Source organism: Coffea arabica, chromosome 3c (assembly GCF_036785885.1).
Source record: "Coffea arabica cultivar ET-39 chromosome 3c, Coffea Arabica ET-39 HiFi, whole genome shotgun sequence".
In the NCBI taxonomy this organism is placed as follows: Eukaryota; Viridiplantae; Streptophyta; class Magnoliopsida; order Gentianales; family Rubiaceae; genus Coffea; species Coffea arabica.
The window spans coordinates 11,198,765-11,225,964 of record NC_092314.1 but is presented as its reverse complement, the minus strand read 5'-3'; the positions used below and the strand labels follow the sequence as shown (position 1 = coordinate 11,225,964).

Below are 27,200 nucleotides of genomic sequence, written 5' to 3'. Positions count from 1 at the left end.
TATTATTGGTGCAAATGGCATAAGTGTTGATCCCGCCAAGGTAAAGGCTATCATGGAGTGGCCGACTCCAACCAATATGTCTCAGGTAAGGTCTTTTCATGGTCTTGCAAGCTTCTATAGAAGATTTGTTAAAGACTTTAGCACTATTGCAGCACCTTTGAATGAGATAATTAAAAAGAATGTGGGGTTTCAATGGGGAAAAGAGTAAGAACAGTCATTTAATAAGCTTAAAAAATTGTTGACTTCAGCACCTATTCTTGCTTTGCCTAATTTTGATTTGATGTTTGAAGTTGAATGTGATGCTAGTAGGATTGGCATCGGGGCTGTTTTACATCAAAATAATAGGCTCTTGGCATATTTCAGTGAGAAATTAAGTGGGGGAGCTCTTAATTACCCTACTTATGATAAAGAATTGTATGCTGTTGTGCGTGCTCTTGAAGTGTGGCAGCATTATCTTATGCCTAAGGAATTCGTGATACATACTGATCATGAATCAATTAAATTCCTTAAGGGACAGGGTAAGTTGCATAAAAGACATGCAAAATGGATTGCATTTATTGATTCCTTTCCATATATCATTAAGTATAAGAAGGGAAAAGATAATGTCGTTGCGGATGCTTTGTCTAGAAGGTATATTTTGATCACTAACCTGAGCACTAAGTTACTTGGTTTTGAGCACATTAAAGACTTGTATGCACATGATGCTGATTTTTCTAATGTGTTTCAAGCTTGTGAACATGCTGCATTTCAAAAGTTTTATAGGCATGAAGGCTTCTTGTTCAAAGAAAATCGCCTATGTATTCCCAACTGTTCACTTAGGGAATTACTTGTTAGAGAAACCCATGGCGTAGGGTTGATGGGGCATTTCGGTATTGATAAAACTCTTGACATTTTGCATGAGCATTTCTATTGGCCTAAAATGAGGCGTGACATTGCTAACATTTGTGATAAGTGTTTAAAGTGTAAGCAGGCAAAGTCAAGGAGTAACCCTCATGGATTGTATACTCCTCTACCCGTACCTCATGCTCCTTGGACAGACACCTCCATGGATTTTGTGCTTGGTTTACCAAGATCTTCTACAGGTATGGATAGTATCTTTGTTGTAGTGGATAGATTTTCTAAAATGGCTCATTTTATCCATTGTAGGAAAACAAATGATGCGCGCCATGTTGTTGATTTATTCTTCAAGGATGTGGTTAGATTGCATGGAGTACCGCGTACTATTGTAAGTGATAGGGATGTGAAATTCTTAAGCTATTTCTGGAAATCACTTTGGGGAAAGTTGGGAACTAAGTTGCTGTTTTCTACTTCTAGTCATCCCCAAACGGATGGTCAGACTGAGGTAACCAATCGAACCCTTGGTGCTCTACTTCGAGCCATTGTTCAAAAGAACTTGAAGAAGTGGGAAGAATGTTTGCCTATTGCCGAGTTTGCATATAACCGAACCACTCATTCTACTACCAATCATTCACCTTTTGAAATTGTTTATGGGTTTCAGCCGCTAACCCCTCTAGATTTATCACCTATTCCTGTTAATGAGTGTTTAAGCGCAGATGGTGTCAAAAAGGCAGAAACTGTTCGGACCTTGCATAAGAGAGTGCGAGCTCAAATTGAGAAGAAAAATGCGCAATATGCACAACATGCAAATAAGGGTAGAAAACATGTTGTATTCGAACCCGGTGATTGGGTTTGGGTGCATATGAGGAAGGAAAGGTTTCCAGCATCTCGACGGACCAAGTTACATCCAAGAGACGACGGACCTTTTCGAATACTAGAGAGGATCAACGACAATGCATACAAATTGGAACTTCCAAGTGAGTATGGCATAAGCGCATCTTTTAATGTATCTGACCTATCTCCTTTTGACTTTGATACAGACTTTGACGATTCGAGGACGAATCCTTTCGAGGAGGGAGGGAATGATGCAGATACGGGTGCGCAACCACTTCAACCTTGGGTCAAGGACAACATTGACGGTCCGATGACAAGATCAAGATCCAAGAAGGTGAAGGAAGCTTTAAGAGCCTTGATTATTCACCATACAAGCAAGGAGCAGGCTAAGTTTGAAGAATTGATGGACCATGAAGTTACCTTGCTCACTTGTACATTTGAAGTGCAAGAATGATCTCCTACTTGGTAGATTAGTTAGTAGTTGTTTTAAGACTGTCTAGTTTAGTAGTTGTTAGGCGTTGAGTATTTTATTACTTATTGGGCCTTATCGGAAAGCCTTAAAGAGCTGGCTCTTTAAGCTCTTTATGCGCACCGAATTTCTTCCAAGTTTATGTGGGCCGGATTTTGCCCTAGTTTTATTCTATAAAAAGGCACCTCTTGTATGAGTAAAAGACAGAATATTTTACAACCAGAAATCGTGAGGAATTTTCCTTCAAGTTCTTAATCGAACTTACTCTTGAATTCTTGAGTTCATTGCTTAGGATTCAAATATGACTTTATCGATTAGCTTGTTCCCTAATCGTGGTGTCGCTTCATCCATCCTTATTTGCTTAAGGTTGCTGATTACCTTTGTGTGTCAGAGGTCTTGAGTTCATGAGAACAATCGAGTTCAATTTCTGTTGGGAGAAAAGATCCAACTCTGATAATTACAAGGTTGGGAGGTTCTAGGAGGGTCTTCCCCTAGGGTTGCTCATCAAATACCCTCGGAAAGGTGGTTAATCAATCAACCAAAGTTTGAAAAATCCTTAAGGCAATCTGTCCAAAGCTAAAGTTTTCAAAAACGAGGCAATTGCCGTGCATTGATCATAACTCCCTCAATTTAACTCGGAATTGAAAATGGTTGATAGTGTTAGAAAATACATTCATAGGGCTACAATTTCACAGAAGAAATCGTTTTAAGTTTCAGCATGCAACTGGTTCAAAATCAAGCCTCAAGTTGCAGTATCATCAAATCATTTCGGCAGAACGGAGAAACAGGACAGCCGACTTCAGATGAATGGTGTGGCTCACACACCTAAAACCAGAATGTGCATTATACACCGTTGGAAACATGGAAACGTCTAGTTTCAAATGCCGCTAACGGCACTTGATTTCAACGTCGGAGTACGGAGTTATGGACGAAATACAAACACTGGTCTGGATTACGGCGAAACCGTTTTCCAGATTACTAGTTTTTGAAGTAAATTCGTTTGACCCACCAAAACTCAGTATTTTTCAATGAAAATTTTTACACAACTACTACAACATATAAACAACACAATCAAGCCATTAAATTCTCAAATTTCTGCATTAAAGTGACCGAACAGAACAGGGGTAAAATGGGAACTTTTTGCTTCAAGAGTTCAACAACGTTTCTGGCCACAATACACCTTTAATCTACTTCCTTAAGCTCTAATTCAGCAATAAAACCATCATCAAATATCATCACAGCCATCAACCCAAAGTGGGAGTTCATAGAGCCCACATTTCCAACAATACAAGCTACTAAAGTGAAGATTCCAACTCAAATGCATAGATCAAATTCCATAAGACAAGTTTAAGGTGCTTGATTACTACCTACTTTGATGGCTGGTTTGGACAGATTTTTCGGCCCTTTGAAGGTTGAAGAAACCGTGGATAGCTCATTCCTTTTGCAACTAAGTTGTTGTCCAAGTGAAAAGCTAAATGAATGTGAAGTTTGGTGAGAATCTATGGAAGTTTTGGTAAGGATTTGGATGAGTTTTGGAAGAAAGAAATGGTGAGGTTTCGGTTGTCCCTTACAGCTGCTAGCCGTCCGTTGCAGCAGAAGAAATGAAATGAAATGAAATGCGGTTCTGAAGCCTTTGCGTACGAAAGACGCTTGACGTCAAATCTTTTAATACGTCAAATCAATTATAACTAGTACCTTACGCGCGCGTTTTGTGTTCGATTTCTCTTACGTTTGTTGCACTAGTGCACTAAACCTCTAAGACACTTACATTTATATAAATATTTTTCATTCTTAATTGTCCCAAAATAATGGTCCAAAGTCCCCCAATTAAGCGCGCACGTGAAACCACGTATTTCTAATTTAGGCGCAATAAAAATTGAAACCTTTGAGAAATTCCTATAACGATTGTACCACTAGCTATCACTTGTGTAATTAAACCTAAAATTGTCTATTTTAGGACCATTGTTTAGGTCTCAAATTTTGAGCTTATTGTACTCCCAATTGGCTAAAGTTTTGAGATACGTTTTCATTTTTTCACTAATTAAGCTTTTATGAAAATATTTGTTTATTTATCTATATTTTTATTTTATTTTTTTTTTCGAAATGAGACATTTTAGAAATATGACGAAACTATAAAATCATGTACTTTGGTCTAATAAGGCTAGAAAATATTATTCGTGGCAATAATCCAAATAAATAATTATTTTAGCCAAAATTAGGGATTTAAAAAAAATAACAGAATTTTCGAATCCTCACACCTTGTGCCTTTGACGCCTCTCTCCTTGTGTCTTGACTCCTTCTTGTCTATTCTAACAAAATAAAATATGTAAAAGAAGAAAAGTAAAAGGAGAATTTAGAGTAAGGATATTCTACCCCATGCCTAATCCAAAAATGTATAATTGATAGAATACCACAAACTATTTATAAGTTAGATTAAGGACCCTTACTAGCAAATACAAAAATCCCCAGGGTTTCCTTCTATCAAGGAAATATTACCATAAATCATAGCTGAGAATAATATCTATGACTAATTGATTAATTTGATTGATTAACTGATTGAATAAGATATCAATCAATTAACAAAAGATGTCAATCAATCATTATCAAATAGGATATACTAATTAATTGTTAACAAAAAATCAATCAATTAATCAGGATATCAATCATTTTAAAATTAATTATGTGGGTCACAATTAAGTCTTACAAGAAAACCACTGAGAAGACTTAAATTAATTTCAAATGGCCCAAGTAACACTCAAATGGGCATATTCTTGTGTTTGAATATGAGATTATTTGGCATAATTTTTTAAAAAAGTATTGTATCACTATTTTGATGTGATATATATGAAATAAAAATGTGTTTATGAAATAAACATATAATTTTGTACAAATAATTAGCATGCATTTATGTCTTGACTCTTGAAAAGAAGTACTACTGTTAACTAGTAGAAATTTCCCCTTTTTAATCCAATCATTTTCTTTGACCATTGTATATTGGTAACATTAATGCACTCAGGTAATATTAATTTTGCACATTATTGTTTTATTGTTTATATTTATTATCTTAGTATTTATATTTATTATGATAATACAGATATTTTATGGTATAATTGACACTAGTAATTGAACAAATCCCAAATTCTCGGCTTCCACAATCTCAAGGGTTGAAGAAGCCTTCATTTATTTTCTTAGATTCTTTACTTTGTTGGTCATGATTATTAATCTCCCAGATCAATAGTCATGATTATTGATGCCAGAGAATTAGAAGAGAAAGTGATCAAATTTAGTGGTTTGCTCGACAAAGAAAACAATTGAAGAAAATTAGATAGCTAGCTTGAAGGTTCATGCTAAAATAAAAAATGAAAAGAAATCAGCTAAAGCTGTATTTGTGTTTATATCTCTATACTCCCAATAATAAAAGTCTCTTGGATCATTTATATTTTGATGTTTCTTTATTCTTTTTGTTCTTCCTAATACCCACACGAAATAAGATACTAGCTTAACCATAATAGAAAAAAATTGTCATATTTTAAACATGGATGAATTAAAAGACTCAACTCTTACTCCGTGTCTGCTATAAAAATACGACTTCTTAGTTACTCTCCTCATTTCATTGAAATTGTCATCCTTTTCATTTTGAGATGTCTCAAAACATTTGTCATGTTCAAAAAGTCAAAACAACTTTTAGTCTCTCTTTCCAATATAATCTTTCTTTCTAACCATATGCATATTATTATTCAAATTTAAAATTTGAATTTGTACGGGCAAAATTGAAAAAAGAAGTACAAACATCATAATCAAATCTATTTTTAAAAGGTTGGATTCCCAAACATAATGGCCCTGTTTGGAACCCAAGTTTTTTGGCAAGTTTGTTTGTTACTAGTTTTTTAATAACTTTTGTTACAGGAACCCCAAAAAAATTTATCAAATTTTTTAATCTACACACTTCAAAATATCTAATACACAAAAAACTACATCTTTTCTTTTTTTTTTTCTCCCCCATCCGGATCCACCACACCTTCATCTTCATCGTCGGCCACCACCTCCGCCACTGCTTCCGGCGCCGGTCACCTATTCTGGCTCCGACATTCTTTTTTTTTTCCTCTCCCTCTCCCCCTCTCCTATCCTCCCCCTCCCCCTTTGACGGATCTGCAACCCCTCTCTTTCTTTTTTCTTTTTTTTTTCTCTCCCTCCCCCTCTTCTTCCCTCCCCTCTCCCCCACTCCTTCCCCTCCCCCTCTCTGGAAAAAAGAAATAAAATGGCTTTAAGCTTTTCAAAGCTGATTTGGTGCGGGTATTGTGAGATGGAGACTGGTATTTCCGTGGGAAACTTCTTGTCTTCTTTCCATGGGAAATTTCCATCGGTGCTTTAGATCATGAAGCAAAAATATAGGCGCAAAGAACAAAAGAGGGACATGTTAAAAAACATAAAAAAAAAAAAACGAAAAGCATTTGGGGGAAATGAAAAGGAGATGACGACCTGATTATTTTGCAGTCAAGGCAAAAGGAATAAAGGTGCCTCTTTAATGGACAAAATTCAGAAAGTGATGGTCCCTGCCAATAGGCTTTGTATAACGAGATGCAGAAAGCTGATCCTTCCCAACTATTCCGTTTTGCAGTAAAGCTTCATTGTTACAGCATACACTTTGCAGTAAAGGAGAAAAAGGAAGACAACTAGAACCAAGGCAGAGGAAGATGACGTAAAAAGAGGGTAGATGATGACGTCTTCAGGCACACCTTATGACAGTGAGGTGTTCAAAATTTGCAGGGTACAAAATCCGCACGGCCTTCTTAGAAAAAAAAATTTTGGACCTTGTCTGCTGCTTCTTCAATGTTGGAGGCAGAGGTGACGGGGGAGGGAAGGGGGAGGGGGAAGGAAGAAGCAGGAGAAGAGAGGAAAGAAAAGAAAAAGGAAAGAAAGAAAGAAAGAGAAAAAGAAAGAAAAAAAAAGAAAAGGAAAAAAAAGTTTTTCATTTTAAAAAATTTTTTCAAAAACTTCTACAATGCACTACAATAAAATTTTAGATAAAATTTTAAAAAACTCAAATTTCAAATAGGGCATTAAATAACACTTGGGATCCTCGGTGACATGTTTTCTATGCCAATTCAATGCCACCTATAGTATTACGCCAAGTATCATGTTATTATTTACACTTGTGTTAAACCAAACCAAGTTGAATTATTAGAAAATTAAAGTGTAAATAATAACAATACACTTGGCGCAATACTATAAGTGGCATTGGATTGGCATAGAAAACATGCCACCGAGGATCTCAGGTGATTGGTTTTGGCCACAACTCGATGTCTAACAATAAGTTTCTTAGCCATTCGGCCTCTTTGCATGTAGCTGCTAAGGCTACAAATTCAGCCTCCATGGTGGAATGAGTTATGACAGTTTGTTTCTTTGATGCCCAAGAAACAGCTCCTCCACCCAACATAAAAATCCATCTAGAAGTAGACACTTTGTCACATACACTGGTTGCCCAACTTGCATCGGAATAAATAATTGGGACGGAGGGAGTATGAATTTTAACTTATTAAACTGTGGAATTATTGCAAAAACAGGGACGTGCAGCAATAATTCCGGTCCGTGGACCCCATTGTGTGGGAATGGAATACAATAATAATTTCCAAGAATCATATGAAACCCGACCCACCACTACTTGTGAAGGGTTCGCATGCACCGAGCCCAGCACTTGCATATGTTTCTTCCTCTACTGATTTAGTTTCAATTTTAAAAACTTTGCAGTAGTAGTCAATAAAATTTCTTTACTTTATTCAAACCAAGATCATTTCCAGATTATTTGACCGCTCTCTCGTTAACTTTGATTGATCTGTTCTTTCTTGACCTTGCTCCGTTTGTCTGTTGAATAATTTATTATCTCATTTCTCTTCTTCACCTTCCCACAAGGAAAAAAAATTCAAGGAAAGAAATACTTGCTGCTTGCTCTGCAGTTGGCGAGATCTGTTTCTCCCTTAAAATTTGAGAGTGAAACTAAGGAAAAATCCCTGCACAACAGATGGACGTGGCCTCCACTTGCAGCGTCGATCGTGTCTTCCTTGATCTAAAGTTGCTTGTGGACAACCTCAACGTCATGTACCGCAAAATTGGAAATGCGTACGTGGGTGTAACATTTCTCAAAATTGAAGCTGCGTACCTGGATATAACATTTCTCAAAACATTTGTTATGTGTGCAAGAAAGTGGAGCTACAGCAATGATTTGCACTTGGAAACTGAGATTGTTGGGAATAAGGTAAGTCTTCCATCCTTTTTATCTTGCATTGAAGATACCGTTCACCAATATGAGGAGGACATTCACTCTCTTCGCCTTATGTTGGAATCTGATGCAATTGGCATGAAAGATGTTGGCGATGAAGTGTTTTTTAAATTTTTGAAACAGATCAAATCATTTAAGCAAGAAATCATTCAAGTTTACTTTACTTTGGAAAGCAGCAGATCATTGGAATCAAATTCTTGCATGCCAGTTGATGAACTAATGGAATTTATAGACCTCATTCTACAAAATCTAGTGGATTTAACAACTATCGATTTGTGTATTGTTGAAATGGATCCCCAAGTTAGTGCTCAAGTCCAAGCCCTTGAAGCAAAGCTAACATTCTTGAAAAGCTCAATTCCATTTGCCAAATTGCGAGGAACTGTAGATATTCCTGCCTTGCTGTTGGCTCACTTTGAAGTGGTGGCTTTGAACGCAGCACGCCTCTCTTACATGTGTTCTTGTTGGGATGATGAGTTCTGCAATCCTGAGTTCTGCTCCATGATATATGAGCAACAACAGAAAATCACACCTATTGATTTTCAAGTCTATGAGATTTATATGGAAGTTCTTAGAGCTACAAGATCCTCAATATCATTGCATAATAGAATGATGGATAAGCAGATATTGAACAACTTCAATGATTCTCTCATAAGTTGTCTCTGGGAGCTGTTATGCTGTAGCTCTAGCTTTGTGGATTCTATGAAAGATGAAATGCGAATACTCTATGCAGGACTGAGGTTTTTGAGAAGCATTTTAAGGGAGCAGCAGGAGAAGATGGATGAGCAAAACGAAAAAATTGGTGCTCTTCTTAGTGAGGCAAGCATTATAATTTCCTCGCCTTCTCTAAACAGAGTGAAGGAAGGAGAAGTTAGCTTCTCAGAATCCACAGAGGCCCTTGACTGTTATGATATGCTGGCTAATACCAACATCCATATCAATCAATTTAAGGATCAGATCAGTGGCTCAAGCATTATTGAAAGTCTTCCTTCCTTTCATAGCTTAAGAGGACCAGAAGTTAGCAAGACTTCCAGCCACATGCTATCAAAAGGTAAAATGCCAATAGCCCAGGAAGTCATAGTTGGTCTTGATGATGAGGCAGCAAAAGTAATTGAACGACTTATATGGGGACCAAAACAGGTGGAAATTGTTCCCATTGTGGGAATGGCTGGGGTTGGTAAGACAACTTTAGCCAAAAAAGTTTACAATGATAGTTCAGTAATCTGTAACTTCCACATACGTCTTTGGTGCACTGTTTCTCAAGAATTTAACATGAAAAGCTTGCTAATACAAATTTTGTGCTCTGATGGAAAACAGTCTAGGATGGATGAAGAGCTTAAAAACTTGAATGAACATGAATTGCTTCATAAGCTCTATCAAAGGCTGAAGATGAAGAGGTATCTTGTTGTTTTTGATGATGTCTGGGGCTTTAGGGAATGGAATGAGATGAGATATTCATTCCCAGATGACAAAAACAGGAGTAGAATCCTCTTTACAAGTCGATCTTCTAATGTAGCTTCACAGGTTCAATATGGTGGAGAACCTCACTATCTTCACCCACTCAATGAGAAAGAAAGTTTTGAATTACTGCAGAAGAAGGTTTTTGGAAAAGAAGATTGTCCTCAAGCATTGCATGGATTGGGAATGGAGATAGCCGAAAAGTGCAAGGGATTGCCACTTGCACTTGTTGTTGTAGCTGGAGTCCTAGCAACTATAGAGCATGATATTTGTGTTTGGGAAGAATTTGCTGAAAGTTTAACTTCAACCACGCTTTCTGATGCAGAACAATGCAAAAAGTCGTTGGAGCTCAGTTATGAGCATTTACCATATCACTTGAAGGCATGCTTGCTGTATTTTGCTGCATTTCGGGAGGATGAAAAAATTGCTGCCAAGAAGTTGATGTGTCTCTGGATTGCAGAAGAGTTTGTGGAAAAAATTGAAGGAGAGAGATCAGAGGATATTGCAGAAGAATATCTGATGGACCTAATTCATCGAAACTTAGTTATGGTAAGTAAAAACAGATCCATTGGTGGAGTCAAAACTTGTTACATTCATGATTTGATATTAGAGTTCTGTAAGACTGAGGCGAAAGAAAAGAAATTTCTTCAGGTCTTGCGAGGATATGATGAGCTTTCTACCTTTAATGAGCCTCCCAACCTACCTCGGTTGTCCATTTGCTGCAGTGAAGAAGATTTTGTGAAGTCAAAACTATTTTGTCCAGATTTAGATACTCTGCTATTCTTCAATGCTACTCCAGGATTTAAGTTTGGGTTGCTTAATATCTCCTTTTTTTGCATCTACCAACATCTTAAAGTTTTGAATTTAGAGGACATTAACCTAATGTTGAAGGAGCTTACAACTGAAGTCGAATCACTTCTTCGTTTGAGGTACTTAGCCCTTCGTACAGCTCAGTCCATGGGATTCATTTCACCATCTATAGCCAAGCTCTCACATTTGGAAACCTTCCGTCTAAATTCTCACCGGACGGTATCATTGCCAGATAGCATCTGGGACATGAAGAAGTTGAGGCATGTACATTTAAGGCAGGGTATCGTTGTTCCTTTCTCTTCCAACGACAACGTTGTTGAAAACCTCTCCACTTTACCCAATTTAGATACACTCTCTAGACTGCATCTTTATCTTGATCAAGAGGGAGAGAACTTATTGAGAAGGATTCCCAACGTTCGCCGACTTAAAATTTTCAATTGTGGCCGACCAAACAGAGTATGCTGCAACATGAGTCGACTAGAATGTCTAGAATCACTCACCTTGGGGGGCTACAAGTTCTCAGGTTCGCGGGAACATGTTGAGCTTTCTTTTCCCATGAATTTGAAGAAGTTGAGTCTTGGCGGTCTGGGTCTTCCCTGTAGAAAAATGTCATTGATTGAACAACTACCCAATCTTGAAGTCCTCAAATTAAGAAGGTGGTCAATGGACGGCCAAAGATGGGAACTGATGGAAGGAGGATTCCCAAAACTCAAGGTCTTGACTTTGCAATCTGTAGTGATTGTTGAGTGGATAGAGACAGACCCTGACAGTGTTGATTACTTGCCGTGCCTTCAGCAATTAATACTCAACGAAATTTCTAATTTGGAAATGATGCCTTCTTGTTTAGGGCGTATATCAACTCTTGAAACAATTGAAGTGCTATATTGCGGAGATGGTGTCAAATCTTTGACACGGGAAATTGAAGAAGCACATAAAAATTATGGAAATGAGAAGCTGAAGATCATCATCATAGATTGAAGGGAGGGCATCAGCTGGTGCGATATCTGGTATTTTTTTTTTGTCATTACTGTTAATTGGCTTATAGAAATAATCATGTTTTTTCTTTTAAATGAGTTTAATTTATATATACCTTTTGCTAGCTTTTTTGTACTTCAGTTGCCTGTATTGCATGCACGAGCACATTGAAATTGATGAACAAACAACTAATTAAATGCTCTTTTTTTTTTCTTTTGTTCATGAAATTGATGAACAAACAACTAATTATTGCTCTATTTTTTCTTGATGATATCATCAGGGAGTGCTACGGTAATTTTTCCTCTTGAGATTGTAAAAGTTAAAAGGATTCGATGACTCTTTCCTTGTCAAGCTATGGTGGAAACAATCAATGAGATTTGTACACCGTGCACCATTTTATCAATATGCACGGCAGCATAAAGGTTATTCAGATATTTTGCTGTTGGCATATTTTGTATAATTTCGTTTTGCTGAATTTAGTGATGGTTGTGTGCTATTTCTTTTCTTGTCAATTTGCTGTCAAGGAACTTTGTTATCTTCTTTTTTTTTTTTTAATTATCTTTGTTCAAACTCCATCATTTTGACAGAATTGATTAACAATTTATGTTTGTGCTCATGATTCTTGGAAGAATATGACAGCCCAATTTGAAAATTAACTGCAGATTTTTGATCTCCAAATTCATGTCAAAAGGAAACCTTTATGATCATCTCTTTTCTGCTCAAAACAGGTTTAAGGTAAAAATTGCAATTGGGGGTCGCAAAAGGCATTACGTGGCTTGATCAGGATAGAATAGTACTCCATCGAAGAATTGGTTGAAGATGTATGCTCAATCTTAGGTTTGGATTTAGGATATCCGACTTTGAGATTTGCTAAATTTTCAGAATCAAGTTGGAGTATTTTTGCAAAGGATGTCTACAACTTGGTTTTATGCTGCTTGAGCAAATTGCTTGGAAAGGGCATCAGTAAAATAATTGATTCTCCAAAGAGCTTTAAAGGTGATATGATTGTTTCAATATTTAATCTTCTATTTTTGAATTCCACACCATATGTTTTAGATGATATATGGAGCCAGGGGATAAAATATACAAATTAAAGAGAAAACGTGTATACATTTCACAATTGTACAATAGTTTGATGCGTCTATTTATAAGCTATGTCGAGTGAACCTAGACAATTAATACAATGAATTTTGGGCTAATTAATATAGAATCAAAAGAAAAAAAAAATGAGATTTGAATAATTTTAAAAGTCTCTGTTTCTCAAGTTATACTAATACATGGTGATATTCCAACCGTGCAATGATTGTGCTATATGATAACGGTTTAACTGAGTTGATACTTTTAGTGGTGGAAAATTTTTAATAATGTACTTATCAAAGTCAATAAACTAGAAGTTCAGAATCCAAAATAATTTTTTCTAAAAAATATATAAATAGTCTTTCAGTTTAATAGCAGATTTTATTTCCTCTAAATCTTGCAGCAGAAAACATAACGTCTACGTCAGTGCAATATGATCTGCTTGCTTGTCGTGGTAATCCCAAGTAACTATGCTACTCAGTATTATGCTTAAGAAACCAAATTGAAATGTAAAAGTTTCATTGTCACTTACCAAATTGAGGTGAATTAGGAAACTGACAGGACATTTTGTGGACTACTCTTCATGTGCTATGAATTTACTGTAGCTTTGTTCTACAAGGATCACCTTGAGTCAAATTCACACTATAACTTTCGAAAGTAAAGCAAATATTTTTGATACCATGCAATTTTTCTCAACAATACTTGTTCAATATAACCTGTTACATCTATAGCTAGCTCGATTGCATACTTGGCTATGAGACTAAATTTCTCTCCATTGCATTGGAAAAAGGTTTTCTCCATTACATCCTAATAAAATCAATTTAAAATTTATTTTTGAAAATCAACACTATTCATAATGTATTTCATGAATTGTATTAGTTATACATAAAATTTTGCATAAAATTGATTAAGTTTTGCCTGTTAATTAATCATTATTTTTTTTTATAATTTTGACTCATTTTTCACCATTCAAATGTTTAGTATAAATTGAATACCAAAATATAAGCAAAAGAATATCATTTTTTTAATATATTGATCTAGATATAAAAAAAGAGAAATAATAACACAATCAGATGAACTTATAGAGTTATAAAAATTTAAATATAAATAAGTGTAGAGAACAATGGAGAGGAATCCAATAGAGAGGATATTAACCCCTTGGCTATGGCCTTGGAAGATGGTAATCGTACAGTTGATTCCTTGTTTAGACTAGCTTTTTCTTATGAGAATGATGGATAAATATGTTAATAAGGTTACCAAGGGAAAGCATTGACAGGTTGTGAGCCAATCAAAATAAAATATCTAGTCTAAAAAATAAGATCTTGTATTCTGCGGTAATTAGGATCATCTCTACAGGTGAACTAATTTATTTCTTTTCGAAGCAATGAATAAAAGGGAGATTTTGGATATTAAACTAACTAATCAATTTAATCACAAAATATACATATGAAAATTAACTAAGATTAAATTAGTGGCGGAGCTAGAAAAAATTTTCAGTGGAGGCAAACATAACTCTAAAATTTTTTTCCTACTCTTTTTTTAGTTTTTTAAGGAAAAAAATATTTACCAACAAGTATAAATAATACATATATTTTGTGAAAAACATCAAAAGACAAATTCAAAATTATTAATGTAATAATAATTGTATTTCAAAAGCAAACTCAACCATTTACAATTGCTCATGACGAGTTTTCATATTTTGATAACGATTCACAACCTTTTCATTATGAATTTCACGAAATATATTTTTTTCAATATAAGTAACTAAACAATTATTCATCCAAGTGTCTTCCATTTTATTTTATAAACCGATTCTTCACTATACTCATCATTAAAAAAACCCTTTCTACGGTAGTTGCAAGTGTAACAACAGGTAAAATCAAAAACAATTTTAAAAGTATATAAATCAATAGATACACAAAACTCCAAAGAGCACACTTGAAATTACATCAAATTTTTATAGGTATTATAGAAATTTAAGGGGGACAGTGGGGGCTTATAAACCAATAGATACACAAAACTTTAGAGGGCACAATTGAAATTACATCAAATTTTTATAACTATCATAGAAATTTAAGGGGGCAGTAGGGGCCCGTGCCCCCAGTGCCCCTAGTGTAGATCCGCCACTGGATTAAATTAACAATATTTAATCGTGACTATCCACCCGAAATTTTGATCCTTAAGCGTGACCATCTGGCGTGGGCACGCCTAACTGCTATGGAGTCTTTTGACCGCCGACATGAATTTTCTTGCCTTAAGTGCGATCATCTGGTGTGGGCATGCTTAACTACTAGAGAGTTTTCTGTCCGTCAATTCTTTAATCCAATCATTTTCTTTGACCGTTGTATATTGGTAACATTAATTTTGCAAGTTATTGTTTTACTGTTTATATTTATTATCTTAGAGTTTACATTTATTATTGTAATGCATATATTTTATGATATAATTGACACTAGGAAACGCAGAAATTCCAAATTCTTTGCTTCCACAATTTCAAGGGTTGAAGAAGCCCTCAATTTTTTTTCTCATACTTTTTAGTTTGTTGGTGATGGTTATTAATCTCCAAGATCAATGGTCATGATTATTAATACGAGAGAATTAAAAGAGAAAGTGATCGAATTTAGTGGTTTGCTCAACAAAGAAAATAATTGAAGAAAATTAGAGTGCTAGCTCGAAGGTTCATTATATTTGATAATTTATATTTTGATGTCTCTTGGATCATTTATATTTTGATGTTTCTTTATTTTCTGTTCTTCCTAATTATAAAGTTTAACATATTAAACTGTGGATGCTTGAAGAAAAAAAAAATATTAAACTGATTGCTTCGTGAAAAGAATGGAACACAATAATTCCCAATAATTCTATAAAACCGGACCCACTATTTGCCAATGGTCCACAAGCACTGAGGCCACCACTTTAATCCCAACTTTAATTATGATCCTACATACTTTGGACTAGGGGTGTTTCGCGAATCGAGCCGCTCGCGATCGAATACGAGCTCGACTCGAGCTCGTCAATATCGAGTTCGAGCTAATTAAGTCGATCTCGAGCTCGAGTTCAAAAACATTAAGCTCGTTGGCTCGCAAGCGGCGCGCGAGCTCAATTATATATATAATTTTTATTTTTTATTTTAATAGTAAAATTATATATATCCCTAATATTTTATTATTTGTTAAAAAATTATTATTTTATTTACTTTTTTTTTAAAAAATTATTTTTTATTTTTTAAAAATAAAATAATAATAATTATTTTTTTTATTTTTTAAGCTCGAGCTCGACTCGAATTTGACTTGAGCTCGAGCTCGAGCTTGATATTTTGAGCTCGTCGAGCTCGAGTTCAAGCTCGAGTTCGAGTTTCACAAAATTAACTCGAGTTCGGCTCGATTAGCCAAAGCTCGACTCGAGTTCGGCTCATTTGCACCCCTACTTTAGACAATAAAATCATCAAAGTGTCTTAAATCACCCTAATCACCCTAATCAAACATTGGCTTTTATGTGATCCCTAATATCAAATTTTCCTAATAAAATGTTGATGACAGAGTCAACTAATCTTTATCAATTTCCTCCATTTGTAATTAGTTCAAGATAAATACGTGCCCAGCTCCAATTCCACAGTTTCCACCTAGTTAAATAATTGATTATCACTGCCTGGGGTCCACCTTGATGCCAATTCCACCTAGTTGAATAGTTGATTATCTCAATAGTCTTCTTCACCTTCTCACCAGAAACAAATAAGAAAAGCAAAGAAGTGTTTTTTTCAGGAAAGAAATACTTTGCTAGCTCTGCAGTTAGTGAGATTTGTTTCTCTCTTAGAATTTGAGAGTGACGAAAATCCCTCCATAAGAGATGGAGATGGCCTCCACTTGCAGCATCGATCGTGTCTTACTTGTTCTAGAGTCGCTCCAGAACAGCTTCCCAGACCGGTATGTTCCTGTCGATATTCGTGTTGCAATCAAACACATGAAATTTCTCAAAACATTTCTTATGTGTGCAAGAAAGCGGAGCCAAAGCAATGATTTGTACTTGGAATCTGACAATGTTGTGAAGAAGGTGAGTCTTCCATCTTTCTTATCTTGCATCGAAGATACCTTTCACAAATATGAGGAGGATATTCACTCTCTTTCCCTTAGATCAGAAACGGATAAACAAGAAATTGAGAACTACACTATTGGTAGTTATTATAGCATGTTCAGGAAACTTGTGAAACAGATCAAATCACTGAAGCAAGAAATCATCCAAATTTACTTTGCTTTGGCAAGCAGCAGGTCATTGCAATCAAATTCTTGTATGACAGATGATGAACTGTTGGAATTCATAGGCCTCATCCTACAAAATCTAGCAGATTTGACAAATGGCTATATGGATTGGAAAATTAGTGAATCATCTATTTCTGCTGCTTTGGATGCTCAAGTCCAAGCCCTTGAAGCAAAGCTAACATTCTTGAAAAGCTTCATTCCCTTTGCCAATATGAGAGGAACTGCAGATATTCCTGCCTTGCTATTGGCGCACTTCGAAGTGGTGGCTTTGAACGCAGCACGCCTCTCTTACATGTGTTCTTATTGGTATGATGCTGAGGAAATGCACAATCCTCAGTTCTACTCCATGATATATGATCAACAACAGAAGATCAGAGCTGTCGATTTTCATGTCTACGAGATTTATAAGGAAGTTCTTAGAGCTACAAGATCCTCAAAATCCTTGCATGATAGAATGATGGATAAGCAGATATTGAACAGCTTCAATGATTCTTTGATAAGTTGTCTCTGGGAGCTGTTATGCTGCAGCTCTAGCTTTGTGGATTCTATGAAAGATGAAATGCAAATACTCTATGCAGGACTGAGGTTCTTGAGAAGCATTTTAAGGGAGCAGCAGGAGAAGATGGATGAGCAAAACAAAAAAATTGGTTCTCTTCTTAGTGAGGCAGGCATTATAATTTGCTCGCCTTCTCTAAACAGAGTGAAGGAGGGAGAAGTCAGCTTCTCAGAATCCACAGAGGCCCTTGACTGTTATGACATGCTGGCTAATACCAATGTCCATATCAAGCATTTTAAGCATCAGATCAGTGGCTCAACCATTATTGAAAGTATTCGTTCCTTTCATGGCTTAAGAGCACCAGAAGTTAGCAAGACTTCCAGCCGCATGCTATCAAAAGGCAAAATGCCAATAGCCCATGAAGTCATGGTTGGTCTCGATGATGAGGCAGCAAAAGTAATTGAACGACTTATATGGGGACCAGAACAGGTGGAAATTGTTCCCATTGTGGGAATGGCTGGGCTTGGTAAAACAACTTTAGCCAAAAAAGTTTACAATGATAGTTCAATTACCTATAACTTCCAGATTCGTCTTTGGTGCACTGTTTCTCAAGAATTTAACATGAAAAGCTTGTTAATACAAATTTTGTGCTCTAATGGAAAACAGTCTAAGATGGATGAAGAGCTTAAAAACTTGAATGAACATGAATTGCTTCACAAGCTCTATCAAAGGCTAAAGACGAATCGGTATCTTGTTGTTTTTGATGATGTCTGGGACATTAAGGTATGGAATGAGCTGAGAATTTCATTCCCGGATGACAAAAAAGGAAGTAGAATCATCTTCACAAGTCGATCTTCTAATGTGGCTTCACAGGTTGAATATGGGGGGAAACCTCACTATCTTCGCCCGCTCAGTGAGAAAGAAAGTTTTGAATTACTGCAGAAGAAGGTATTTGGAAAAGAAGATTGTCCTCAAGCATTGCATGGGTTGGGAATGGAGATTGCCGAAAAGTGCAGGGGATTGCCACTTGCACTCGTTGTTGTAGCTGGAGTCCTAGCAACTATAGAGCATGATATTTGTGTTTGGGAAGAATTTGCTGAAGGTTTAACTTCAACCACGGTGTCTGATGCAAAACAATGCAAAAAGTCGATGGAGCTTAGTTATGAGCATTTACCATATCACTTGAAGGCATGCTTGCTGTATTTTGCTGCATTTCGAGAGGATGAAAAAATTGGTGCCAAGAAGTTGATGTGTCTCTGGATTGCAGAAGGGTTTGTGGAAATAATTGAAGGAAAGAGATCAGAGGATATTGCAGAAGAATATCTAATGGACCTAATTGGCCGAAACTTAGTTATGGTAAGTGAAAACAGATCCATTGGTGGAGTCAAAACTTGTTACATTCACGATTTGATATTTGAGTTCTGTAACGGTGAGGCGAAAGAAAAGAAATTTCTTCAGGTCCTGCGAGCATATGTTGAGCTTTCTACCTTTAATGAGCCTGCCAACCTACCTCGGTTGTCCATTTGCTCCCGTGGACGAGATTTTATAGAGTCAAAGCTATTTTGTCCATATTTAGGTACTCTGCTATTCTTTGCTACTCCAGGATATGAGTTTGACTTGCTTAATATCTCCTTCCTTTTTTGCATCTACAAACATCTTAACGTTTTGAATTTAGAGGGCATTAACCTAAGGCTGACGGAGCTTCCAACTGAAGTCGAATCACTTCTTTGTTTGAGGTACTTAGCCCTTACAGCTCGGCACATGAAATTCATTCCACCATCTGTAGCCAAGCTCTCACATTTGGAAACCTTTTGTCTAAATTCTGATGCGACGGTTTCATTGCCAGATAGCATCTGGAACATGAAGAAGTTGTCGCGCCCCACTTTTGAATGTGTGAATTGTGTGAGTGATGTGTGTGTGAAGTGTGGTGTGAACGTGTGCAAAATGAAAAGTAAAAAGGCCATGGGACTTTGGAAAGCGACGATTTGGCCAATTGAAATTTTAAAAAGGGTTTTTTAAATATGAAAACGGAGTCGCCACTTGGTATAGATTTGGGGTGTACCAAGTCACCCAAAAAGTGTTTTTTAAAGACAAAGTAGTAAAACCCTTTTTAAAACGACTCCTAGTCCACGTAAGCCAAAGAAAAAGGTTCGGGGGTCACGTTTGACAAAGGGGAAGGCAAGGATAGAATCCAAGGCACCCCTTTGACCTAGCCAAGGCTAGTTGCGCGACTTAACCTTACCTTTCCTAATTTTCTACCCAATATATGTTCGCACGTTGGATATGACTATATGAATGCAAAACGGAGAGAAAAATGCAATCCTAAATTCTACGATGTCTCTCGTGAGGCTTTTGATCCCAAACCACATGAATTGTGGCGGCCAACAAAGGAAAACCCCATAGAGGTCGATTAATGCAAATGAGACTCAAATGTACAAGTGTGGAAGTGTATGAAAAGAAATTTAAAAATCCAAGTGTTTGTGTGCAAGTGTATGAAAAGGTGCACGTGTGCAATTGTATGAAAATTCCAAGTATTTGTGTGCAAGTGTATGAAATATAGTGATAAGTGCATATAGGTGTAATTAAATGCAATTTCGTGAAGTAGAAATCAAAATGAACAATAAGGAAAGGAAATGTGAATTGAAAAGAATGAGTGAGTGATAAATGAGAATGAATGAACCTAAGGGAATGCATCAGGTCGGGTATGGGAATGACTCCTAACTTGTCGACTTCGATTTTCCCTTTGATTAGAAGGCAAAACTAGTGTGCTAAGGCTATCGAGTAGCCACACTCGCTCGTTTCCCTTATCAGAAAGGGACCCTCAAGCAAATGGACCCTACAACTATCATGATATGCAAAAATCCTAAAATGAAGGGAAAGGGGGTTCGAGGAGCATGCCAAGTGATAAAACTAAGAAAAATGCATGATATGTGGTGAACAAGCAAATGATTATGCTAATGAGGGGAAATCCCTAAGGGTCTAGCGTTGGACTAGCCCATTCTATGAATTCCGACTAGCGTTGGACTAGTGGAAACGTACATTCATCCATTCCATTCATCTACACTACAGAAAGCTAGTAGACATGCCAAACGCCCATAAACACGTAGCACGTAACACTTAACATGCTCGACTAGATGCAAAACCTAATAAAGCAAGTAACACGTAACACAAAGGCATGCAACCAAACTAATGAACTTATTACATTCACTAATTAAAACAAAAGGGGAAGGGGAAAATGGACCAAATTGCTCGCCAAAGCTCTATCTATTACAAGCCAAGAGGTGTACACATACCCCATTAAAGAATAACTTCATGAAAATGAAAGTAAATGACATAAGTAAAAGGAATTGAGAAAAAACTAGGAAAGCAAAGTAGGCATGCAATTCACTTAACACGTTGGGTCACATAGGAGAGAAACAAAAGGGATAAAAGAAATTATACCGCCCCTTTGAATGGTGTCCAAATGAAAGAAAAATGGCTTCAAAACAATAAAAAAGTCAAGGTACCTCAAATAGTAAAGTATAACAAAGTCACCAAATCTCTCCTAATTGCAATTTAAATGAAATCAAATAATGCATAAGTTTCAGAAAAAGGACCCACCAAGGACCCAATTACCAATTAAAGACCCAATTGCAAACCTTAGTCAACCATTCGAATTCAATCGAAACATTTAAGCACTCCAAAGGTCTCAAGAGCCAAGAAAAGGTCAAACAACCAATTTATTTTAGGGAAATTAAAAAATAGGCAAACACGAGCTCATTCGGTCATGAAACCCCTAAAGTCATGACTTAAGTGCAATTGACAAAACATGGTAGTTAATTGAAACAAAACAAGCCATGAAGTTGCACAAATTAAAATTGCCAAGGACCAAATTGATGAAATTATTTAATTGATTGGGTTCTAGTAGAACAAGGAGAGACTTGGGGGCCAAAGTGCAAATTTTTGAAAGTTCCATGCATGCAAATCACGTAGAAGAAGAATTTCTGCAATGCCAAACCAGCTGCACTTCTTCATAATTTGTGAACTTCCTTAGGCTTTTAGACCAAAACAAATGCAGTTCGCACAAAATAACAAAACACCACTTGATCTACCCACTTTATAATGCAACAAAACAATCAATCAAACAAAAAGAGCCTGCAAAAATGATGAAGCAAATTTTCTGCTGCAACATTCATCCAGAATTTTTCCTTTTTGCAACTTTAAACTCTCAACTGCAGGTTTCATAGAAAACTTCAAACAAAAGCCACCAAAGACCCTCACTCAATCACCATTTAACAACTAAACACTTTGATTAACACAACACAGCTGAACATGCAACAAAAAAAAAGAAAAAAGAAAAACACCCCCAAAAACTCATGCAACTCGGCTGAAGCTATGCTGCGTTTTCTTTTATTGCAACTTTCAGGGTTTCTGATGCAGTTCAAACGCAAGGAACAACTTAGGCAACAAAGGTTTGGACAAGATTACCAAACATTCTTTCTACTTTTTAATCATAAAACTCTTATGTGTAAACACAACAATTCAAGGAAAGAGAGCATGCAAATCTGGAAAATTTTCTCTGCAGCATTCTACAATTTTTCAGCCACGGCATTTCTTTTCATCATGCAAACCAGATTTTTAATTCAAATACAAAGCTTTGATTAGATATTTCTCAAACCAGCATCTTAACTCTAACTAAACAACAAGCTGCTTAACTCAACTCCAAACAAACAAGAACAATGAAGGAGCTAATGCATTACAGAAAATCTGGACAGACATTCATGTAGAATACTTTGGCAATCTGAAATCCACTTTCCAGCTCAAATATTTTAGATGTTTAAACACTCAAACTCAACACCCAACCTTCCATTGATTCCCTCCAACACAAGATCAAACATGAAACTGAAGGACAAAACTTAACCAGCAACCAAAGGAAAGGAAATGCGGCAGGGAAAAGACCGAAAAAATGCAGCAGCTTTTGCTTGCTGTGTTTTTGAAAGGAGGAACTTTTAAATAACTTGGTGACTTCAGCAATTCATACCATGAGTTTCCAACAAACTTTCAGTTTCAAAATACATCAGAAATGATCTACATTCACACTAAACTCTGACCCAAACAAATCAGGAAAACAAGTCGCAAACTTCTGCATTTTCTAATTACAACATTGCCGCAGCTATGTGTCAACAATTTTGGCCAAATCTGCCCACAATTCAAATGGTTTACTACTGAATGTCATACAAGACTTAAAACAACATTTTTCATGCATTTCCAAGCATTATTTGCTAATGAAAAATTCCAGAAACAACTGCAAATTCTGGTTTCACTCCCTTGGCAAGTCACATAAATTTTCCAGCACTTGGTTGGTCTTAAATCCGAATTTACCTCGGTTGAATCATTGTGTTAAGAGCTTTCTATTTTCATTTCATTTTCTGGTTTGGACATGCTTATAAACTCTTAAATTCCTTATGCACGTATCAAGCTAGCATATGAATATTTCCAGCTCAGAAATCAAGTTCAAATAATATCCATAACCATCAAAATTTCCAGAAATTTTTCTGTTTGGTCCGGATGATCTTGCCTTAAAGCAGATTGCACTTTTGAATTTTTATTCCTCTGTTTTATCAAACTGATTGGCTACATGCAGGGCCTAAGTACTCATTATTAGCTGCATATTTATGATTATAAGCCCAAATTACAAAAATCAAAACCAATTTAAGCTGCACTACTCCAAGCAAGCTCACGGCAAAATTTTCTAGCCAAGACAGAATTTTCCACAGCTTTGTTTTCACCATTTGATTGCGAAATTTAACACATGCAAGACTCTAATCCTGATAATCATCCAAAATCCAGTTAGATAAACATCTTTCATGCTCAGATTGTCCAAATTCAGACCCATTCAGCAGCCAAAATAAAACAAGTGCATCAAGCTCACGGCAGGAGCTTTATATCTAACCAGAATTTCTGCAGGCTTTCACTATGCCATCCGAAGGTACAAATCAACATGCATGGTGGAAATCATCACATTTTCATTTGGCTAAATCCACTTAAGTGCTCAAGTCATCACAGGAATTCAGAAATAGAGTGCATTATCATCTCAGCTTTCGGATGGTACCTCAATATTCAAAACAGAATTTTCTAATGATTCAATTCAACATCCGACTGCTCTAACATCACATGCATGTTACTAGATAACTCAAATTACCTCAGATTTATCCTAAAAATGATCCATAAATTACCTCACAACTAGTCAAGCTTTCACACGAAAATCTGGAAAATGTTTTCCTCCTCTCGGCTCACAAGCACGCGACAGGTTTTCTGTTTTGGGTTGGTGTGGCTGTGGTTGTCGGTGGAGATGGTGGTTGTTGCGGCTGGAAACTTGATTGCAGCTGGTAGAACAGAAGTGCAGAAGGGTGAAGCTCGCTCACAGCTTCTCTCTGTCTTACTTCAACTCACGGACGGAACCAGAAAAATTTTTTGCCGCTCGCGGATCCTTTTCTTCCCTCTCGGATGCACGGTTGCCGCTCTCTCTCTCTCGCACTTTCTGTCGATGGTCACAAGGCAGAGGCTGGAGAGGAAGTGTTTTTGGAATGTTGGAGTTGCTCCAATGGGAAACAAGTCACGAATGAAGGGAAATGGGGTGTGAGTGGAGACTCAGATGTCATCCGGCAGAATTGGAGATGTTTTTGTTTTAAAGTTGGCCCAGGAAGCCTTGCTCACCCACGGCTGAAAAGCCATTGAAAAGAAATATATTGTGGTGGATGGTAGTTGATATACTAGTGTGTGATATAGTGGAGTGCATTAGTGGTTATAAGTCGGCATAGAGATGGAAGGTGCTGGAATGTAAAATGGAAATGGATTCGGCAGAAATAGAATTGTGATTTTTTGATTTTTTGATTTTTTGATTTTTTTGATTTTTTTTTTTTTTTGAAACAAACAAAATTGATAATAATAAAAAGAAATAACCAAAACAAAATAATTAACATTTGATGAAAAATAAACTAGAACAATAAAGTGCAATTTCCATTTCTTTTCCATTTCCTATTTTCATCGTTTTTCTCTTTTTTTTTCTTTTTTTTTTTCAAAATAACTTAACAAAAATAAACAAAATGCCAAAAGATTGAATTTAGAAGACATAAAACATATTTTGTGGGCAATTTTCTTTTTTTTTTCTTTTCTCTCCTCTTTTCTTTTCACTTTCTCATTTTCATTCATTTTCCAAGAGATTCTATGCTAACAGCTTAAAAATAAAAATAAAACTAGAAACTAAAACTAAAAATCGAATAAAACTAAAATGAAAAAATTAAAAATAAACAGCAAATGAAATTACACCAAAATTTGGTGTCTACAGTTTGCCCCTCTTTGTCTGAGTTTTGAAAAAACTTGAGACAAAGAAGTAGACACCAAATACTTACCTGTGTTATTCGGCTGCAATGGACGCTTCTGAAATGAGGATCGACCTCTTTAACATTTTTTTTTTTTTTTTTAAATGGAATTGACCCAAACAGGAAATTAAAACGGGACTGGCCCGAGCAGAAATTTAAAATTGGGACTGACTAGAGAAGGAAATTCAAATCATGGGACTGGCCCGAACAAGCTTTAATCGCGGGACTGACCCGAATGAGCTTTTGAATCGTGGGACTGACCCGAATGAGCTTTTGATCGAGGGACTGACCCGAAAATGCTTTTGATCGAGGGACTGACCCGAATGAGCTTTTGATCGAGGGACTGACCCGAAAATGCTTTTGATCGAGGGACTGACCCGAATGAGCTTTTGATCGAGGGACTGACCCGAAAATGCTTTTGATCGAGGGACTGACCCGAAAATGTTTTTGATCGAGGGACTGACCCGAATGAGCTTTTGATCGAGGGACTGACCCGAAAATGCTTTTAATCGAGGGACTGACCCGAAAATGTTTTTGATCGAGGGACTGACCCGAATGAGCTTTTGATCGAGGGACTGACCCGAATGAGCTTTTGATCGAGGGACTGACCCGAAAATGCTTTTGATCGAGGGACTGACCCGAATGAGCTTTTGATCGAGGGACTGACCCGAAAATGCTTTTGATCGAGGGACTGACCCGAATGAGCTTTTGATCGAGGGACTGACCCGAAAATGTTCTTGATCGTGGGACTGACCCGAATAAGCTTTTGATCGTGGGACTGACCCGAAAATGCTTTTGATCGTGGGACTGACCCGAAAAGCTTTTGATCGTGGGACTGACCCGAAAATGCTTTTGATCGTCGGTCAGTGGGATTAAACCCGATCCTGCCGTGACGAAATTTGATTCGATTTTTGTTTTTGATTGATGATTTTCGCTTCTTTTTGACTTTTCTTTTTGACTTTTCAAAATCTTTACAAAAAATTAATTTGCCCCAGTATGATGAATTTTTGCTATTTGAGTCCAGAGTTGATTCTGTATCGCCATGCTGTTGCATTTTTTGATGAAATTTGCTTGCGACATTTTCAATCTGCCTTTGTTCACCGGAGGACTCTTTCCGACACCGATTTCAGTGCGAGGTGTGATTGTTTTCATCCATGCATGAAATTTCCTGCAAAAGAGAAAAAACAAAGGAATTGCCACCATTATTTGATCCGTTTGTCCTTGAGAATCGTGTAAACATGAGTCTTTGGATGCCTTCGTCAAAGTTGACCGTGGCATCTGACTTGGTTGGATTTGTCATTTCTAAACGTCTCTGATTTTTCCCGACTAATCGAGCGTGCATTTTGCCATATTGTGAAGCTTGCGTAACCGACCTTGCTGAATTTCAACCATTTTCGCAAGATGACTGAACCCAAGTATGCTTTGAATAAACCATGGGGTTATCATTCACCAAAATTCGATGATTAAAAAGTAATTTCACCTATCATGCAGAAATGAATATGTGAAAGAATGCAAACACAAACCATTTGTGCTTAAAGCCTACAAAAATGCCATGAATACAAGCAATTGAGAAAAAAATGAGCTTCCTAAGAATGAATTTGCTAAAGAAATATTTTTACAAAACGACACAGTTTTGGCCGACGGATGTCATATTCGAGTTCCTGAATATCTTTGTTCTGCAATTCGACACTGGCAGAAGTATTATGAAGAGAAATTCCAAATGAACCAAGTCATCAACTGTTCTTCCTCGTGTTTGCTCATTGAAGAAACCTACCTAGCGCCCTTTCGGGTTTTCATCAAGGTTGCCCCCACCCCCCCTTTTTTTTTGTTTTGTTTTGTCTTTTCTCTTTTTTCTTTTTCTTTTTTTTTTTTTTCTTTTTTTTTCTTTTTGAGGTGCCCTTTCGGGTTTTTACGTAAGAAAGCAATGGAAGAGCTCAACCATAATCGCCTCAGAAGTATGAGTTAAAGATTTCTGACATCAGTAAAATGCACTTCCCTTGTAAGATTAAGCGAAGGCATTATGGACATCACTTGTCAGTTGATTAGCAAACTTTCCAATAGAAATATAGCAAGTGACGAAAGTCAGGACTTTGGGCTTTTGTAATGGAGTCAGGTGGGATATGTCAAGAAAAGTTAAGGCTTGAAAACAATTTGCTCTTATGAGAGGTGAAATAACCTGAGATTGCATCATTTGAAATCATCTTCAATTTCGAACGAAACTGAGGGAAATTTGCCCCAGTTTGATTGAATTTTCTCTCTTTGCTTTTTCCATTGCATCTTCCTCACTTTTTGCATTTTTCTTCAAAACTAAATTTGCCCCAGTATGGGGTTCTCTTTTCCTTTTCATCTTTTT

At 36.6% G+C, this 27,200-nt stretch overlaps 2 protein-coding genes across 5 annotated transcripts; both read left to right on the top strand.

Annotated features, from left to right (window-relative positions):
• Window positions 1–7,807: 7,807 nt before the first annotated feature.
• On the top strand, window positions 7,808–12,785 carry LOC113734582 (putative late blight resistance protein homolog R1A-3). 4 transcript variants are annotated; one of them, XR_003459332.2, is made up of 3 exons: window positions 7,808–11,689; window positions 11,938–12,079; window positions 12,386–12,785. XR_003459332.2 is itself a non-coding variant. In XM_027261181.2 (3 exons), the coding sequence occupies exons 1-2, from the start codon at window positions 8,160–8,162 to the stop codon at window positions 11,658–11,660; spliced, it is 3,354 nt and encodes a 1,117-aa protein (XP_027116982.1). In that variant the 5' UTR covers window positions 7,808–8,159; the 3' UTR covers window positions 11,661–11,689; window positions 11,938–12,273. The 4 variants fall into 4 exon arrangements, 3 of the variants coding, with proteins under 3 accessions (XP_027116982.1, XP_027116980.1, XP_027116978.1); XM_027261181.2 differs by lacking the exon at window positions 12,386–12,785 and having other exon boundaries at window positions 7,808–8,393; window positions 8,541–11,689; window positions 11,938–12,273; XM_027261179.2 differs by lacking the exon at window positions 11,938–12,079.
• Window positions 12,786–16,580: 3,795 nt separating this feature from the next.
• LOC113734583 (putative late blight resistance protein homolog R1B-8) lies at window positions 16,581–19,336 on the top strand. Its single transcript, XM_027261183.2, has 2 exons — window positions 16,581–19,222; window positions 19,333–19,336. Exons 1-2 carry the CDS (start codon window positions 16,581–16,583, stop codon window positions 19,334–19,336), a joined length of 2,646 nt encoding a protein of 881 aa, XP_027116984.1.
• The last annotated feature ends 7,864 nt before the right edge of the window (window positions 19,337–27,200 follow it).

Coding starts and splice junctions, on each gene's coding strand:
- LOC113734583 (XM_027261183.2), top strand. CDS start 16,581: ATGGAGATGGCCTCCACTTGCAGCATCGATCGTGTCTTACTTGTTCTA.
- LOC113734582 (XM_027261179.2), top strand. CDS start 8,160: ATGGACGTGGCCTCCACTTGCAGCGTCGATCGTGTCTTCCTTGATCTA.